This window comes from Pseudopipra pipra, chromosome 5 (assembly GCF_036250125.1).
Source record: "Pseudopipra pipra isolate bDixPip1 chromosome 5, bDixPip1.hap1, whole genome shotgun sequence".
NCBI lineage: Eukaryota > Metazoa > Chordata > Aves > Passeriformes > Pipridae > Pseudopipra > Pseudopipra pipra.
The window spans coordinates 11,255,569-11,272,220 of record NC_087553.1 but is presented as its reverse complement, the minus strand read 5'-3'; the positions used below and the strand labels follow the sequence as shown (position 1 = coordinate 11,272,220).

General features: G+C 40.7%; 1 protein-coding gene across 3 annotated transcripts; it reads right to left on the bottom strand.

The window, feature by feature from the left end:
- Positions 1 to 2,441: 2,441 nt before the first annotated feature.
- On the bottom strand, positions 2,442 to 16,624 carry GOLT1B (golgi transport 1B). 3 transcript variants are annotated; one of them, XR_010430586.1, is made up of 6 exons: positions 16,456 to 16,624; positions 11,217 to 11,308; positions 9,286 to 9,464; positions 6,450 to 6,531; positions 3,840 to 5,087; positions 2,442 to 3,804 (listed from the first exon to the last, which is right to left on the bottom strand). XR_010430586.1 is itself a non-coding variant. In XM_064654439.1 (6 exons), the coding sequence occupies exons 1-5, from the start codon at positions 16,589 to 16,591 to the stop codon at positions 5,471 to 5,473; spliced, it is 498 nt and encodes a 165-aa protein (XP_064510509.1). In that variant the 5' UTR covers positions 16,592 to 16,600; the 3' UTR covers positions 2,442 to 5,087; positions 5,446 to 5,470. The 3 variants fall into 3 exon arrangements, 2 of the variants coding, with proteins under 2 accessions (XP_064510509.1, XP_064510508.1); XM_064654439.1 differs by adding an exon at positions 5,446 to 5,479 and having other exon boundaries at positions 2,442 to 5,087; positions 16,456 to 16,600; XM_064654438.1 differs by having other exon boundaries at positions 2,442 to 5,087.
- Positions 16,625 to 16,652: the final 28 nt, after the last annotated feature.

Below are 16,652 nucleotides of genomic sequence, written 5' to 3'. Positions count from 1 at the left end.
ATATTTGAAGACTGGGGGATTGGTGGGTTTTTTATGTGTTTTTGCTTGTTTGTTTGTTCTGGTGGTGTAAAACATTTGGGGCCAAAAATGCCTTTTATTTCAAAGCAGTAGAATTAAATTGCAGAAATCAATGTGAAATCTTGATTTCCCTGATGTTACTGGAGGAGCTTTGGAGTGCCTGGAGAAAAAGGAGGCAGCGAGGCAGCTGAGCTGTGCCAAGTGGAAAGCCTGCTTTCCCATCTCCAAAGTACAACCCGATTGCTTCAAATCCTGCCAGCCCGACGCGGGGCTGACACGCAGCATTCTGGCACCGACAGCTCTCTATAAAAAGCTCAACATCCTCTTTGTACTTTAAAGCCACGTTGAGGTTCCCTGGTCTAAATTAAGTCAAGCTTAGAAAGGCTCCAGAAGCCACAAACCAGCCAGGAATTTTCAAGCTGTTTCCCAGGTCCCACTTACCTGCAACAGGACTCGGAGCTGTTGGCTTGTGGTGCAGCTGATTCAGAAGAAGACAATATAAGGTATGTTTTGCCCTTGAGCACAGGAGACATCACCCCATGACCCCTTGCCCAGGCTTTGCTGGCACCGTGCTGGTGCTCACAGGGAGCTGGTGATCCCCCCAAGTCTCATCGCCACTCCCACCGCCCTCACCTCGGGAATTTCGCTTCCTCGTGGCTCCTCCTGGTGGCAGCGGAGAGACCCCTGACCGCAGGACCATCACCAGCCAGGAACTCAATGCTTCTATAAGATACCCCGAATTTATATATTTTTATAGGAGATCCACCACGTTCCCCAGAAAAGCGGTGCTCAGTGGAAAACGGTACCTGCTGCAAAGCACACAGGAGCACAGATGGATTTTGGCAAGCACACCTCTGGGCATGGGCTGCCTCTGGGGGTAAACTATTAATTAAACTACCATTAATGACTTGTAACCAACGCTAAGTGCATTTCTATAAACAGATATTGGTCCATATATAATCCCAAATTATCAGTCGTAGCACTTAATCTGAGATAATGAATTCTGCACCAAATTACTCCACGTCAGTCCTGTCATTTTTCTGTAAATTTTTGTATGTTTGAGGAGGATGCTTTAGCATATAATTGTGGTGAAATTAGGCTTGGCAAGGGATTACAGCAGCTGCAGAATCTCTTTGTAGGGCTAAGCATGTGATCCAAGTCTTCTAAAAGATGCTTTAACATGCCAAGATCAATACCAGAGGGGTAAAGCTTAGAATAAATGGGCCACAAAGGACAAATTCTGCTGGGTAAATCAGTCTGGTAGTGACACACTAGTGATGTCACAGCTGGTAATGGCAATTTGAACAGCCAAAGCAAGCCAGGATGTGGCAGCCACACAGAGACAGGAGTCCAAGGGCTGGCAGTGACAGTGACCTCTGAAGAGGCAGCTGGGAGACACAAGTTTGGTTTAGGGACATGGACTCTACTCTCCACCCTGACTGATAATCAAAAGAACCAGACAGGCAACAAGTAGATGAGTCTGTGCCTTGAAACCTGGTGAATCAAAAATTTAACTTAATTCCATAAAACCTTGATTTTGACATCTGCCACAGGGGCAAGACTCTTTTCTTTATGTTGCTTTTGACAGAGACTCTAAACTACTGTGGCACCATACTGTGAGCAGTAACAAAGCCAAAGTATTCCTGGTTAATGAATGGCCTCTAGTCACCGAAGAGAATGAGCCATGAGCTATGTACAGATTAAAATTATACCTTATACCTCTCACAGTTTAACAAATGTAACCAGACATTGCTGTGAATTTGTTTTCTTTTATATTAGGAAGTGTCAGTTCTTTGGAATCCTTACTATAGAACCAACTTTGGTAAAGGTTAGTTGAGAGGCTGGAACTTTAGTCAGAGTAAGTTCTGAGGGCACTAACTGGCACATAAAACCAACACACCACCTCAGCAACCAGTTAAAATCCTTGCTTTGCTGTTCTGCTCCCTCTGAAAATGCTCAACAGTGGGCTGGAAGTTTGCTGAGCACCATGGAATGGTAAACCTGCTTATCAGGTCACTCTCTAGCATACAGGGAACTCATGGTCATATCCTTGAACTAAGCTGAAAGTCTGCTCTAAGTTCTAGACACGTGCCCTTTTTCTTGTGAAGTTTCACAGTTATTTCCCCGGAAAGGAGGTGGTTTAATAAAGAAACTATTTCCCACATAACAGTAACTTCTACATTTTGTTGAGATGTGTTTAAAACTGGAACACGAAAAACTAAGGGCATGTTTAAGTAAAAGGTTTATTGTAAGAAAGAGAGAAAACCTTTCCATTTAAGATTAATCCAAGACACTATTTACTGTAAAAGTCACAACAGTGTACGATAGCCAAGCAGTAACAGCATGCACCCCCTCCCTTTTGGAAAGGAAAACTTACCAAAAGACTTTCTTCAAATGTGCATGTAAAGAGACACGAAGACAAATTATAGAAAAAGGTACCCATTTATTCAAGGTATGACAAGGATATTTACAGTATTCATTTGCTCAGAATAAGATCCATCCTCATGAGTTTTAAAGCAGCGATTATAAATTACATTTAAAAGGGGAAACGTTCCAAGCATGTTTCTGTTAGAGATATTTTTACAAGGACAGAAACACTTTAAGGCTAAGTTGTTTTGACCTTTGCTGCCACCCACATTTATCTTGGCAAAACCGTCTCAAAGACAACATTACCTTGAGGGATAAAGACTATGCTAAATTCAACATACAATTCTGTTCCCTCGGACACTTTTCACAACAGTTCACGTGTGACAAAAAAGTGACTTTTGATTTAAAACAATGACTCAATTGTAAGTGAGATGACCTGCCTATATCCTGGATTTTTCAGAGAGCTAAAACATCATACACAGCAACACATTAATCACCTCAGAAATACATCATCAGCTTCCCTGTCGATGAAGGTACTTCAGCTTACCAAGCAATTTGCTGCCAGCCAGGGCTCCATAGTCATGTGGTGCAATCCACCTTTCCCATCACATTATTTTTTGAGAGACAAGAACAAAACTTCCAGCTGACTTCTAAACTAGATGATGAACTCTGCTTTAAGCAGCACTTGGCTCCCACAGCACAGACTAGTGCCCTACCAGAACAAACAGGATGAGTTTGCTAAGCTGCTGTAGTGTTATTCTGTAGTCACTGTAACACACAACAGATCTACAAGGAGCAGTCAAAATTGGGTTATCTAAAATGGTTTATCTCTTGAGGTAGAGCCCACAAATCATATTTAGTCCTGTCTGTAAACTATACCACACATGCCATCAGGCAAATATAGCCATTTTTGGTTATTTATAGAATAAACCCACTGATTTTTTCAGATGTCATTCACTGTAAATATAACAGCTTTTTCTTTTTTTTTACTGAATAATTTTGTGCCTGTTTGAGAAGGAAGCAAATTTAATATTGACAATAGTGGATTGTAGCCATTTATATGGTTGTAATGAAAATAAAACGTCATACAAACAAACTGCACAGCAACATTCAAAAGAGTTGATATATGAGGATTCTTTTTAAGTTAAAGTTATTTTGGAAAATTTCAATTTTAACAGCACAATAAAGAAAAAGAAAACAACACCAAAAAAACAGTCATTAGACCTGTAAGGCTACATAGCTACTTGAAAATACTACTCTGGGGTAATTTGTTTTAGGATTAAGTTTGAAAAGACAGTGAAACAACAGAAACTCCCAAGGCCTATAGAAGTACAATTCACTGAGCAATCCTGGTTTCTTAGGTGAGGACACTACATAACTAAGTCTATTGAAAGTGCACAACGTTAACATTCCAATGACCTATTGAAAGTGCACAACGTTAACATTCCAATGACCCGTGCATTAGTAGGGGACATTTATTCCAGGTTAGCCAAGAATCCTCTGTAACAGCAAAGCTGTTGCTGTGACGGATAGAAGTTTTAAGTTATTTGAAGATAACCCAAGTGAAAAGCTACAAATATATGGAGATTGGCACTTGACCTTTAGTCGGCCCCAGTTGCTCGGTTTTCTCCCCAGAGACTCACGTACACAGAACTTTAAGTTTCCATTTTATTACTGTAAAAAATAAAGTCAATGTGTAGTTCCAGAGTAAACAAAGAAACCTTAGTTTCGAACTGTTTAAAAACAAAGGTCCAAATTCTGATAAGTTACATTTCACAGGGTTCACATCAGCACCTCAACCTAATGCATTTTTTTTGTGAACTAAGCATATCTTACACAGTTTTCATGTTACTGACAAGGGGCTACATTCTCCTCTGGATGCACATGTAACATGACTCACGGAGAACAACCTGGAGGGAATGCAAACCAGCTTCCACAGTTCCCTATTGAGTTCTACATGTTCAGAACCAACATTTAAGACCGAAGTTATTAAAGATTGACCTTTTGCATATTCCGAAACGGAAGGCAAATACAATCAACTAACATTTGGCTTTGAAACATTAAGATAACAATGTTTTATTTCAGCCACATATTTACAAAAATGTTTGTAACAGGACTGCGTAGGGTTTCCTTTTTATTGTCATAATACACTTATAGATGAATAGTCATCTTAACCTTCATGCAAAGACGCATCTCTTGTTACACAAGAAGTTTCCTGTTGGATTTTTTGCACTCTGAGGATAGCAAGCAGAGGGTTGGGTAAGTTTGGGTCACCCTTAAAAATGTAGGCCTGTTTGCTCTACTGCACCTTCAAAATAAGGAGGTAAAGCACAGGCACCGTTAATTCCACAAGGGTTCATTGCCTCTAGCATGTTTTCCAAAACCAACAAAAATAGTCTTGAACAGTTGTAACATGGGTTATTCCATGACTTTCACCTCTTCAGTTTACTTCCTGAACTCTGGAGTTACTTTCCTAGAAGCACACTTGCCGAGCTTCTTTTCTAATGTATTTTGTTGACTATACATTTTAAATTAAACTGTTATGTAAAGAACGTAACAAGCTTTTTCCTTTGTACACAACTTAATCTTTGTGCTGAGTATTCTTCAAAAGGATTTTATAAATAATACAGTAAGTTTAGAATCAGTCTTCGGCCCTCTCGTCATTATACCATGTTGTTGCTCTCTCCAACTTTATCTACAAGCTGTAGAAAAGGAGACAAAAAGGTTTTAAGCTGATGAAGTTTACGTACAGTGAAGCTACTCTTAAATATTACTTGCTACTTGCACAGTTAGTATGTGACTGGAAATGAGAGTCAAGTAGTACTCACCGAGGTCTCATGGTTTAGGATTGTGAAAATTAAAAAATCTTACATTGCAAATTGTGTTTCTGCATGACATGTTTGTCTCATATAGACATCAACAGTGCAACATGAAGATGCAACAGAATGAGAAAGGAAATAGAAGAAATGCAGATAACACTGCCAGCTTAATGGTTAAAACAAAACAATACAGTCTCAGCCACACATGCATTAGTAGACCAAGGAACATATTTCAACTGACCATTACTGTGGATTCTCTTCTGAGCCTACGTAGGCTTTGAATAAAACATTAACAATTATCTTTTTAAAACAAGATTTAACCCCATTATGATCAAATTAAATATGACTAAAAGAGATCAATTGACAAATGAAACACTCAATTGATCATGAATTATGAGCCAGAACTTGGCCTAACTGTGAGACTGGAACAGATGATCTTGAACACTCATTTTTAAAAAACAGCCTATCCATCTAAGTAATTCCCCCTATTAATTTTATTAGCAGCTACTGAAACTGTTGCTTTCAAAACTAGAGTTAAAAATGCTTGTGTTAAAACATACAGAAATTAGCACAGTAAAAGTAGTTGACTGAAACACCCTAGATTACCATCTTTCTGGCACCAGTTAATTGTCTTCAAATCCCTGATTATTTTGTTAAGAAAATGGAAACCTCCATTTGAAAAAATACAAATTGTAGTAATGGCAAGATGTAGCCTGGTGCAGTAAACCTTAACAAATATACCGGATGAATGATTATGGACCATGAAAGTTTCTGGATTTGCCATACAAGCTGAAACTTAACACTGTACTCTACTGTTTGCTTTTACAGGCCACTTTTTGTAAATACATCCAAACACTGCACAAAGAGAACAGCGTCCTCCTCGTCCTATGGGCAAAAGGAGAGGCACAGGGCAGTGGCAGGATTTGCCAATCTGGTCACCCAGGGCTAAGAGTGAAGCAGAGAAAACCCCAGAGTTCCAGGTCACAGTCCAGGGCTCCTCCCACTTCACAACACGTAAGCAGAGGCAGCTTCTGAAATGTGTCCTTCTGTTTTTACATCTAGAAGTCTCTCCCTGGGAATGAATGTGATCTGTGGGGTGCAAGCAAGAACTATACAGGAATGCACTCAAAGTCATTGCTCTAAAGTTATATTTGCTTTATTTCTGATGCATTTCTACTGGTGCTGTATGAATGGAATAAAACACGGTAGAAACTTCAATTGTTGCATGAAGTACTGAACACTTACCGAGCTTATACCAGGTAAATTCAAGAGATATCCAAGAACTGGAACTCTTCTAATAAAGCCAACCACCACAGGAAAGAACCCCCTTCAGGTAAGATAACAGAAGATTGCATTAGTTGTTGTAATTAAGCAATTCTCACATTGCTATAACATGAAAAAATAACAGCTGTTTTTAAACCAATTAATCTTGGAACTTGTTAGCAGCTCACTAGTTTACCAAATATATCAACAGACATTCAGCAAAGAAAGGAGAAAACCAGGAAAGAAACACCTTATTTTTAAACTGACTTAATTTCCTTCATAGCTGGCAACGCTCAGTCAGCTCATGAAAAAATAACTCAGGAGAGAATACTCAACTTATGTCAACGAAACTGACGCTCCCAACTGATTCCTCAAAATTACCACACATGTTTCGAGATAATTTCTTTTTACAATATAGGAAATACATTCTTGTAAGACCCAATATAGAAACAACTGAAGTTAGTTCTGAGTAATTAAAAGCATATTTGGTACTCTTTACACTAACTGAAGAAAATAAGGCATGACAGAGTTGCGTATTCACTTATTTCCCAAATTTATATAAAGTTAGAGGTTTGAATCATGGTGCCTGTCATAGCTGTCATAGTGTAGGCCTTGCACTGTCCACTTTGTCTCTGCAGCAGGAAAACAGATTTCCTATGGCAGTGTCTCAGCTGTTTGCAGCCAACTGCAGCAGCTCAGCTGGGGGTGGCATTCCCACTGATCCCGTGGTGAGAGATACATTCCCTGAGTACAGTAAGGACTAACGTGCAGTGAGACCTCAGCCACAGTGAAACAGTGAAGGTTGACAAGTCATCATCCTCTTCACCACACTGCTTAAAAATATTTCGTTGGGTAATATCAATACCAAAAAGTTTTTCTTGGAGATTTTCTCGTTTTGAAGATTGGATCATTTCAGTGGGCCAGCAAATTGTGATGCAGGGCACACAAACCACTTGTAGCGGATAGAAACAGCTGGTGTGGCCAAGAATAAGGAATAGTCAGTACAGGAAGGATAATAATGTCAGCCATAACTCTGGCTGCCTGTAATCTGAACAAGGCTCCAAAAGCAGCTTAGATCACAAGAGAAACTGTCCCATAACAGCCAGGGAAGTTTCTGCTATGCAACCAAGCAACAGGATCCTGAGGGATCGGATAAAATTATGCTCGAGGAAAGGTTCCATTTGTAATTTCTTCAGAAGGGAACAAGTTGCTGAAAACACCTGAACAAGACTGAAGCAAAACAAAAAGCTTTGTTTGAAGTAGTCTCCAGCCAACCTTGAGGCAAGGGATTCAGATTCTAACAACTATTAAGCAGTAGAAAAAATGGTCATAGAATCAAAATCATTAAGGTTGGAAGAGACCCTAAAGATCACTGAGTCCAACCACTGGTCTCCAGTGGTCTTGAGATGTTTTGAATACAGATCAGATAAACATTCCCACCTGGAATTATCTATCCCTTGTTGATACTCTTCAGAGTAAGGGATAGTTCCAGTGAACTAGAGATAACTATTGACCTCTTATAAACCCTCCAACATTATTTTACCCTGTAGCCCCTGGCTAGCACCACTAGATAATCCATAACCCTACCTGCCTAGACATTGTAATTTATAATTCTTTTGAGATCCATTAAAAGGAGGGTGTTTTGTTGGAAACACACTCTACTTGCTTTGTACTGGCTGATTAAACCCAAGTGCTACGTGACAAGAAGTGACAATGTATTCAGTGAAATACTGTGATTATCAAAGCACTTGCAGTGATAGAATTCAGAGTAACACAGAGTAGAATAAGAAACATATATTAAACACGAAAAAATTCATTTTCTGAAATCTCACTGTCTTCAGTAGGAGCCAAGTTAAGACTTTTTAAAAAAAACATTAATCTAAACTAAATAGAAGATCAGCAAACAATTTTACTGAGTGCAAAAAGAACACCATGAGAACAGTGGTCTGACTTTGGTTAACAGCAACTGTATTATTTAGCCAGTTGCTGAATATTCCAGCGTCTGTTACTCAATCAATAAGCACTAATGAAACAGTCTTCATCTGGACAGAAGTCCAAGAACAACTAAAAGCCTCCCTTTTTACTTCTTAGCATATTCTGTGCTTTGTTCTGTAGTGAGTACGGAAGTTCAACCATGGAAATAAAGATAAAAATACAGATATGTATGCCAGTTGTAACAAGTCAAATTCTTTCACCATTACAGTTGCATTTATGAAGAACTTAAATGACACATTGTGAAAGTTACAACATGTATCAAGTTTGCTGTTAAAAAAATTAGAATTCCCATTTTTTCCTTAACTCAGTTGAGATGACACTTAACCAAACCAGCAGTTCTGACTCTATTAGGGCACAAGTGTCATGAAACATGACAGAAAACATCTTTCCACTGGGCTGCCATAGTAATGAAATGGTTACAAACCTAAGGATGGCAGTAACCAAGTATTTTGCCACGTTTGTTAAAGACAAGAATAAACTCTCCACCAAAAAAAAATACCAAGTATCTGCTTTTTGTATGAGGAAATACTTAAACTTTGAACTGCTAACAATTTGGGCTCCCAGCTTTACAATTCTTTGGTCAGACATCAACTGAACAAAGTCAGTTTAGCATATGCCTCACAAACATTAGCAGATTTGAGTCTTGGAAAAATATTTATCAACTTTCCACCTCTAGCAAATGTAAATTAACAACTTCATTTAAAATCTGTCAAAACAAACATTTAAAGGATGCTGCTTTGTCAACTGTAACACAGAAGCACTATATGAATACATTTATTCCTAGATACACCAACACAGAAAGTTATTTTGAAACAGGACTTACCTGAATAATAGGAAGAACCCATAAATTTCAAGGATCATTCCTATTAAAGGCCAACCAATGAGAACTATGAGCACACCACCCAGGAAGAAGCCTGTTGCTTTCATTTTGTGTTTTTGAAAGAAGAATCTAAACGTTCTTTCTAAACCGATAACAAAAGACAATCCAGCCACAAATAAAACCTGGAAAAGACCAAAGAAAGAAAACAGCTAATTATGTCCCCAAGTTTAGGATGTAAATATATATGTGTTTTACAAAATTAGACTACATTTCTTGCACCAATTCTTTTAATACCAGAAGACAGATGGTGAGAATGAATTTACTATTGATTTTCTTTTTGTAAAGTCCATCCTACAGCATTTGTAGCTCTCAGCTGCTTAAAAAAATGAACAGTCTACCTTTGTGGTCTCTGACAAACACACTCAAGACAAAAGACCTACTGACAACAGTTACATCTGTCCTGTCACATAAGTACAATCATTACCACAAGTGGTGCTGAAGCTTAGTACCACTGACAGGAAAGGTTCCTTCAAACTAAGAACATAAAAGCACCTCTGTTCTGTAGCATTGACATATTCAACAGCTTGGACTGATCCACCTCATAATGCAAAGGCAAGAAAGGAAAACAGCTGAACAGCATTATCAGTTGTTCTGGGTTTTTTTACTGTGTAGAGTCTTTCTACTGTTTATTTGTTCCAGTATAGACTGAACACTATCACTCTTGTCCCAACCAGTTAGAACTATTTGTAGTGTCCTGCAGGAACAGGACTTGAAATTATTTCAGCATTTAAGCACAAATGATAGTGATAGTATCTCAGATTTTATTAAGGATTATAGATGAAGTTTAAGTTGATATTATTTAATAAATCACTTTCTTAACACCTCCTGCCCTTCCTAACTTCTTTAAAAAACCCCAAAAGAACCTTTCTGCAAGGATACAGTACCTTTTCTTGCATTATCTTTGGTTAACACATAGCCTGCTTTTGGCTCTTCCTACCTATGTTTTCATCATTTTCCCTAAACAGGATCTTGTATTTCCACCTTACATTAGGAAAAGAAAAAAATAAGCATTGTTTTATTTTTTACTCTTCCACTACACACTTGATGGATGGTTCATAGCAATGCTTCAGCTAATGCACCCAAAGTCAGATACACAATTTCCTATTTCCCTTCAGTGAATCTCAGTATTTGACTCAGAATGAACCTAATCAGTTTTGCCTGCAGACTTTTAGGCATCAGCAAAAGAGGGGGTGAACATCTACCAGGCTGTTCTTGGGCTGGCTGGTGAAGCTGAGAACAGCAGAGGCACAGAGATTAATTATCACATGCAGAAAACACCCTGTCATTTTATATTTGCTTTGGATTGGGAATTTTGTGTACCAGACCTAGGATTTATTTTCTGTGCTGCTTTATGCAACAACTTTGACTTGGTAAAAGCTGAAGATATTAAATCTCTCTATTATGAAGGCTCTTCTAAACCCAAACTACCAGTAATTCATACTTCTTTCTTTCCTTATAAAGCACAGCAAAGCTACATTTGCCAGCACACAGAGAACACATCACTATTCTTATCCAAATATATACTTACAATTGACAGTTATCTTACAAGATCACAAAAAAGCGCCTCAGTAATGACAGCCAATCTAAAAACCACATTTGCAGCAGCACAGCAACTGTAGAACAAGCTGCTTCTTGTCTAACCAACATCCCTCAGGCCTGACCCAAGGTATGATATTTAGATCAGTGTGAGCTGTTCTAACTTCAATCAGGAAAAATGATTCACTCACATCATCCAGCATAACTCTTCCTTTATACCAAATTCACCACAGCAGTTCTTGTGATCCAGCTTCGAACTGATAACAGACTGTTCTATTTTTAGTTTATCTTTAATGTATCACATACTTAATTCTAAGGACTGCAGAGAAGGCACTTACATTTCCAATAGCCAAAAGAGCTTTGTCAAAGAAGAGTATCATTCCAAAGAAGAGAAAAAACACTCCAAAGCCTGTTAGTCCCATTCCAATCTCTGAAAAAAGAAACAAATTTAGGCATGTAACAAAACATGGTACCAGGAAAAAAGTCATGCATAAAAATTGTGAACAAACTCAGGATGTCCAATCTAAAGATATTTTAAATTTAAATGCTTCCCCGAGGGTACAAATATAGTAAGTCTTGTAGACATCAATTAATTCAAAACCAGACAGATCTTTGGAAGCTGCTTATCAAAAAAGTCCATATTTGGAACCATGCACTGAAACTGAATGCAATCAAAAATCATGCATACATTCATATGGCAAAGACATCCCTTTTGATTTGTTGCTGGTGTGGAGAAAAGGATTGTTTTGTAAAGAGACAACAAAACTTTGTTTTCTGTTTCCAGTTCTTATCCCATTATCTTTATCCAGTAAGGTAAGTACCCCGGTCTTTTCCATCCTCCTGAGACTTCACATTCCACCTCCCATAACCTTGCACAGCAGTCCCACTCCCCCCAGCTTCTGGATGGAACTAAACTCAGATGAATCTGTAGGATTTTTCCAAGTTACACTTGTGCTGACAGCTATCAAACACTAGCCTGGGTCTCCAGACAGTTGCCAGTTTTCACCAAACTAGTAGATTAACTAAATATTGAGGGATTAATGTTCAATTATCATTTTCATGTTTCTTATTTCATTTTCCATAATTAAATGTTAGACTTTGATAAGATACATTATCTCTAGACTACTAGTGTTGCATAACAGTTTAATTTTATGTGATCTTACCATGCAGATTTAACTACCTTTTGCAGTTAATGTCTTGGCTTATATTGTGGTGGTCTGGGCAGTGCTGGGTTAACAGCTGGACTTGGTGCTCCCAGAAGTTTTTTCTAACCTAAACAATTCTATGATCTTTGAGTTTTGTAAAAGTTGCTCAAGAAATATTGAGAAGGCAAGAGAGTAGAATGGAAGGTTTGTGTGAAAAACTGGACTAGAAGTGTGAAGCTATGATTAAAATTACCACTTGACAATAGCCTCTAAGGTATCTTGAAGACCATACTTAGAAATACATCCTGCTTTCAATTTTAAACCTCTAAATCCTTCCTTTTGACTCTCACACAGGCTGAATGGGAGAGGAAAACCTGGAACAGCAGCAACACAGCTGCAAAAATCTTTGCATCTACCCATGCACTCACCCTTACATTATTGCTATCCCTGGGACCAGAGAATTTAGAAACCTTCAGAATACATAAATTCTATACCAGCCCTAATACCACAGACAGGCTGGCAGCCCAGGGTGTCTGTATATATATGTATTTGGAAGTTCCAAGTAGTTTTGCATAGTCTATCCTGAAACACAAAAAAAACCCCACCCACAGTGTCACAGCCTTCCCTGGTACTGTTGGCCAGAGCTACCTAAATATATTTTAATTACACTTTGGACTGCAATTGTAGATTGAGTTGATTGTTTGCTTGAAGAGCTCAGGAGCAAAGGAGAATCATTCTGCCTGTTTCAGAACTTCCATTTAGTTATTGCAAATAAATTTCCAAACAACTCAAAGAGGTTTGTTACAGCAACATTCCACTTCCCAGACTCCTGCAAGGGCTCAGCTTTCAGCAAGGCTGCAGGGCACGTGATGTTAAAACTGTAGCTCTACATTATCTCATGCCACTTTAAAGTGTTACTATGAGCATTTTAACAACCCACAATTAAAACCACTAAGTAACCTGCCAGAATCAATTTACTGCAGACGTTCTCAGCACTGGTTTACAATGAGAAACAGAATTGCAAAGTGCATTTTCAACGGATCTGCTGACTGAAGGCAATATAACAATTGCAATCTGCCCTTTTCTCCAGTACTCTTTGCTTCAGAAGAGCAGAAACAGTCTGTATTCTGGAAGGGAAACACTTGGAGGCAGGACTCAAAGGAACGAGCAGCTGCCAGAAAGACAAATATGCAGCCATGGGAAGTGAGCATTCATTCCTCCCGCAGACACAGCACAAGGTATGGATCTGGCAGGGAGGCAGAGGCCAACTCCCAACAGCTGCTGCAATCACCACTCTGACACTTCTGTAATCACTTCTGCTACAATGGGTTCAGATTCACTTTAGCAGCCACCCATATTCTCTAGTTAGTGGCGGGAAAGGGGGAAAAAAAGGAACACCGTTGTCATTGTCCCAAAATAACTGCTGGAGGATGATGAATGGTCCAGGACTATTATTCTCTGTTGCTAATATCTCAGCAGAAGGTATTACTGACTTGATTCATATCAGAATGTGGAATTATATTCAACTAATGTTCTCAGAGGAATTAAAAAAAAAAAAAAAAGGGCTGGCATTTTGTATAAAATCTTTTCAACAACAGATTATTAATATTTATAGAGGGAGCAAACTATTTTTAAATGCTTTCTCCTGTGCCAGAAGAGCTTTCCCACATTAGTCAAATACAACATTTTAATGCCTAGAACTGCAGACACATAAACTAGCCAGGTTGCATTTACTCTGTTTTGTTTTTTTTTTAATTTATTTTTAATTATTATGATTTCATGAGAGGAGTGAGCAAAACTTCATCAATGTTTCTGCACAAATCCCATAAGCCGTGCAAGAGAACTGCAGCACTGTGTCAAAACAGCTTAGTAAATATTAAGACTTAAAATTAAGCTACATTGCTTGTGAAAGTTCGGGGCAGGCAATGCACATTCTCTGCCTTTTGAGCACAAAATAAAATGGAAATGTGCACTACAGGCTCTCAGAAAACAAAAAATTACTGGAGCTTACAGATTATGAAAAGTTTCAATGTTTATCATTTTGCTAGCAGCATTTTTTAGTATTGAAAACTGAAGTTGCTAGGAAAAAAAATAAGTGCATTGTTTTGCAGTTACTGGTGGTTTATAACACCGTTCAATACACTGCTTAAAAATTATGCCCTAGACTGCAGCTGCAAATTTAATTTTCCAAGCATCAACCAATGCAGTGGTTCTCTCCAGGTATTTGACACACTACTCCACCAGTGACTCTATGGCTAACTCTATATTTTTAAAGACAGAAGTGAGTTTAAAAATGCCTGATGAAAAATCTTCAGAATTTCAGAAAAAAATGCGTAAAAAAACCCACATAAAGCCCCCTAAACTTCACAGTGTTTTATTTACTGCTCTTGGCTCTGACAGTTAAAGCCTACAGTGGAACTAGATAAGGTCCCAAATGAGGAACTAGGAAACAGTGAATCTCTTCCTGAAGATATTTTTCTTTTTTTTTTTTCGCCCAATGAATACTCTGGACAGGTTAGGGAATGAACAAAGCAAAGCCCACATGGATTTACTCAACCAGAAATCTCAAAAGTAACCCAAAGGGTTAGTACCCATCCCAGTAACAGAGCACAGCACTTGAATTTCTCAAGAAATCACTGACCCTGAATGCTGCTAAGCTTTGCTGCCTGTCTTCATCTTTGGCCTTGACTGGCACTCCAGTACCTCCATTTCCAGTATTCTGCTATCAAACTTAGCTATTTTAACTTTTTTTTCTACATTTTTCACACCCTCCTTCATAACTGATGCTGTGGTGCTTATCAGGCAAACTCCTTTCCTTTTGTGGCAATCAGGCCAGAAATGCACCATGCATGAGATGTTAATTTAAATCAAAGACCTAACAGTCTCCTTTACCTTGCAGCTTAAACTCTCATCACACAATCATCAGGGGTGGAAGGGACCTCTGAAGATCCAACTTCCTTGCCAAGGCAGGGTCACCTGGAGCAGGTGACACAGGAACACGACTAAGTGGGTTTGGAATGGCCCCACAGAGGGAGACTCCACACCCTCCCTGGGCAGCTTGTGCCAGGGCTCTGCCACCCTCAGTGTAAAGGTGTTCTTCCTCACATTGAGGTGGAACTTCTTGTGGTTTAGTTTATGGCCATTGCTCCCTGTCCTGTCGCTGGGCACCACTGTAAAAGGGCCTGGCACCATCCTCTGGGACGATCATCTGGCACCCGCCTTGGAGATATTTATGTGCATTGATGAGATCTCCTGTCAGCCTTCTCCTGACTAAACAGGCCCAGCTCCTGTAGTCCATCCTCACTAGAGAGATGCTCCAGACCTCTCATCACCTTTGTGGCCTCTGCTGGACCCTCTCCAGCAGCTCCATTTCCCTCTTGCACTGAGGAGCCCAGACCTTCACACAGCACTCCGGATGTGCCTCACTAGGGCTGAGTGGAGGGGCAGGATCACCTCCCTCGACCTGCTGGCCACGTTCTTCCCGATGCACCCCTGGATCCCTCTGGTTCTCCTGGCTGCAAGGGCACACTTATGAAACTCTTTACTTCGATTTCTTCATACTTTCCCCTTTAGCATATCTATTTCCAAGTACTTCTACTCACTGAAAATAAAACTATAGTCATACACAGGTAGTTTTTATTTCCCACTCCAGACTGAGTGTCTGGTCCTCACCTCGCAGCCCCCTCAGTGTCACTTGCAAACACCTGGTGTGATAACAGCACCAGAAATGCAGGGAAGCCACTCGCACCTAATTGTTTCCAGACCACTGACGCCCACAGGGAGGCACACGGGGAGACTCGAGCTAAGTGATACTTTTGTTTACCACTCGGCTTTCATTCATTTATTTATAAGGACCGGACAAGGAGCAATGGGTACAAACTGAAAGCGGGGAAATTTAGGCTGGATATGAGGATGGAATTCTTTATTGTGAGGTTGCCCAGAGAAGCTGTGGCTGCCCCATCCCTGGAAGTGTTTAAAGCCAGGCTGGATGGAGTTTTGAGCAACCTGGTTTAGCGGAGGTGTCCGTGCCCATGGCAGGGAGGTGGAATGAGGTGATCTTTAAGGTCCCTTCCAACCCAAACCTCCTGTGATTCTCACAGCGCTCGCAGCCCGATAAACGCCCACAGCGCTGGTGACAGAGCCCTGCCGAGGGGAGGGCCCGGCCCTTCCCTGCATCCCCACATCCCATTCCACCCGCCGCCTTCCCTGCCAGCTCCCGGCACGGCCGCGGCTCCCACAGCGCGGGGGTGCGGCCGGGCGAGCCCCGCCGGCCCGGGCTCATTCCCACCCCGCCGCTGTTCCCGGCGGTGCCCGTGGGATCAGCGGGATCCGCTCCCGGAGCCGCCGCCGCGCACAAAGGGCCCGCCGGGCCCTGCGAGCCCCCCCAGCCCCGCCGCCCGCAGCCCGGCCGGGCACCGCCGGCAAAGCTTACTCTGCGTGTCGGACAGGGAGATCATGGTGGCGGCGGGAGCGGGATGAGCGGGACCGGGATCGGCGGGATCGGGATCGGCGGGAGCGGCCACGTCTTCCGGAAACACGCACCCGCCGGGTGAGACGCGCCCGCCCATTGGGCAGGGCCGCCGCCAATCAGCGGCCGCCTTGCATCGCCGCGCGGACGCGGCGCCACGC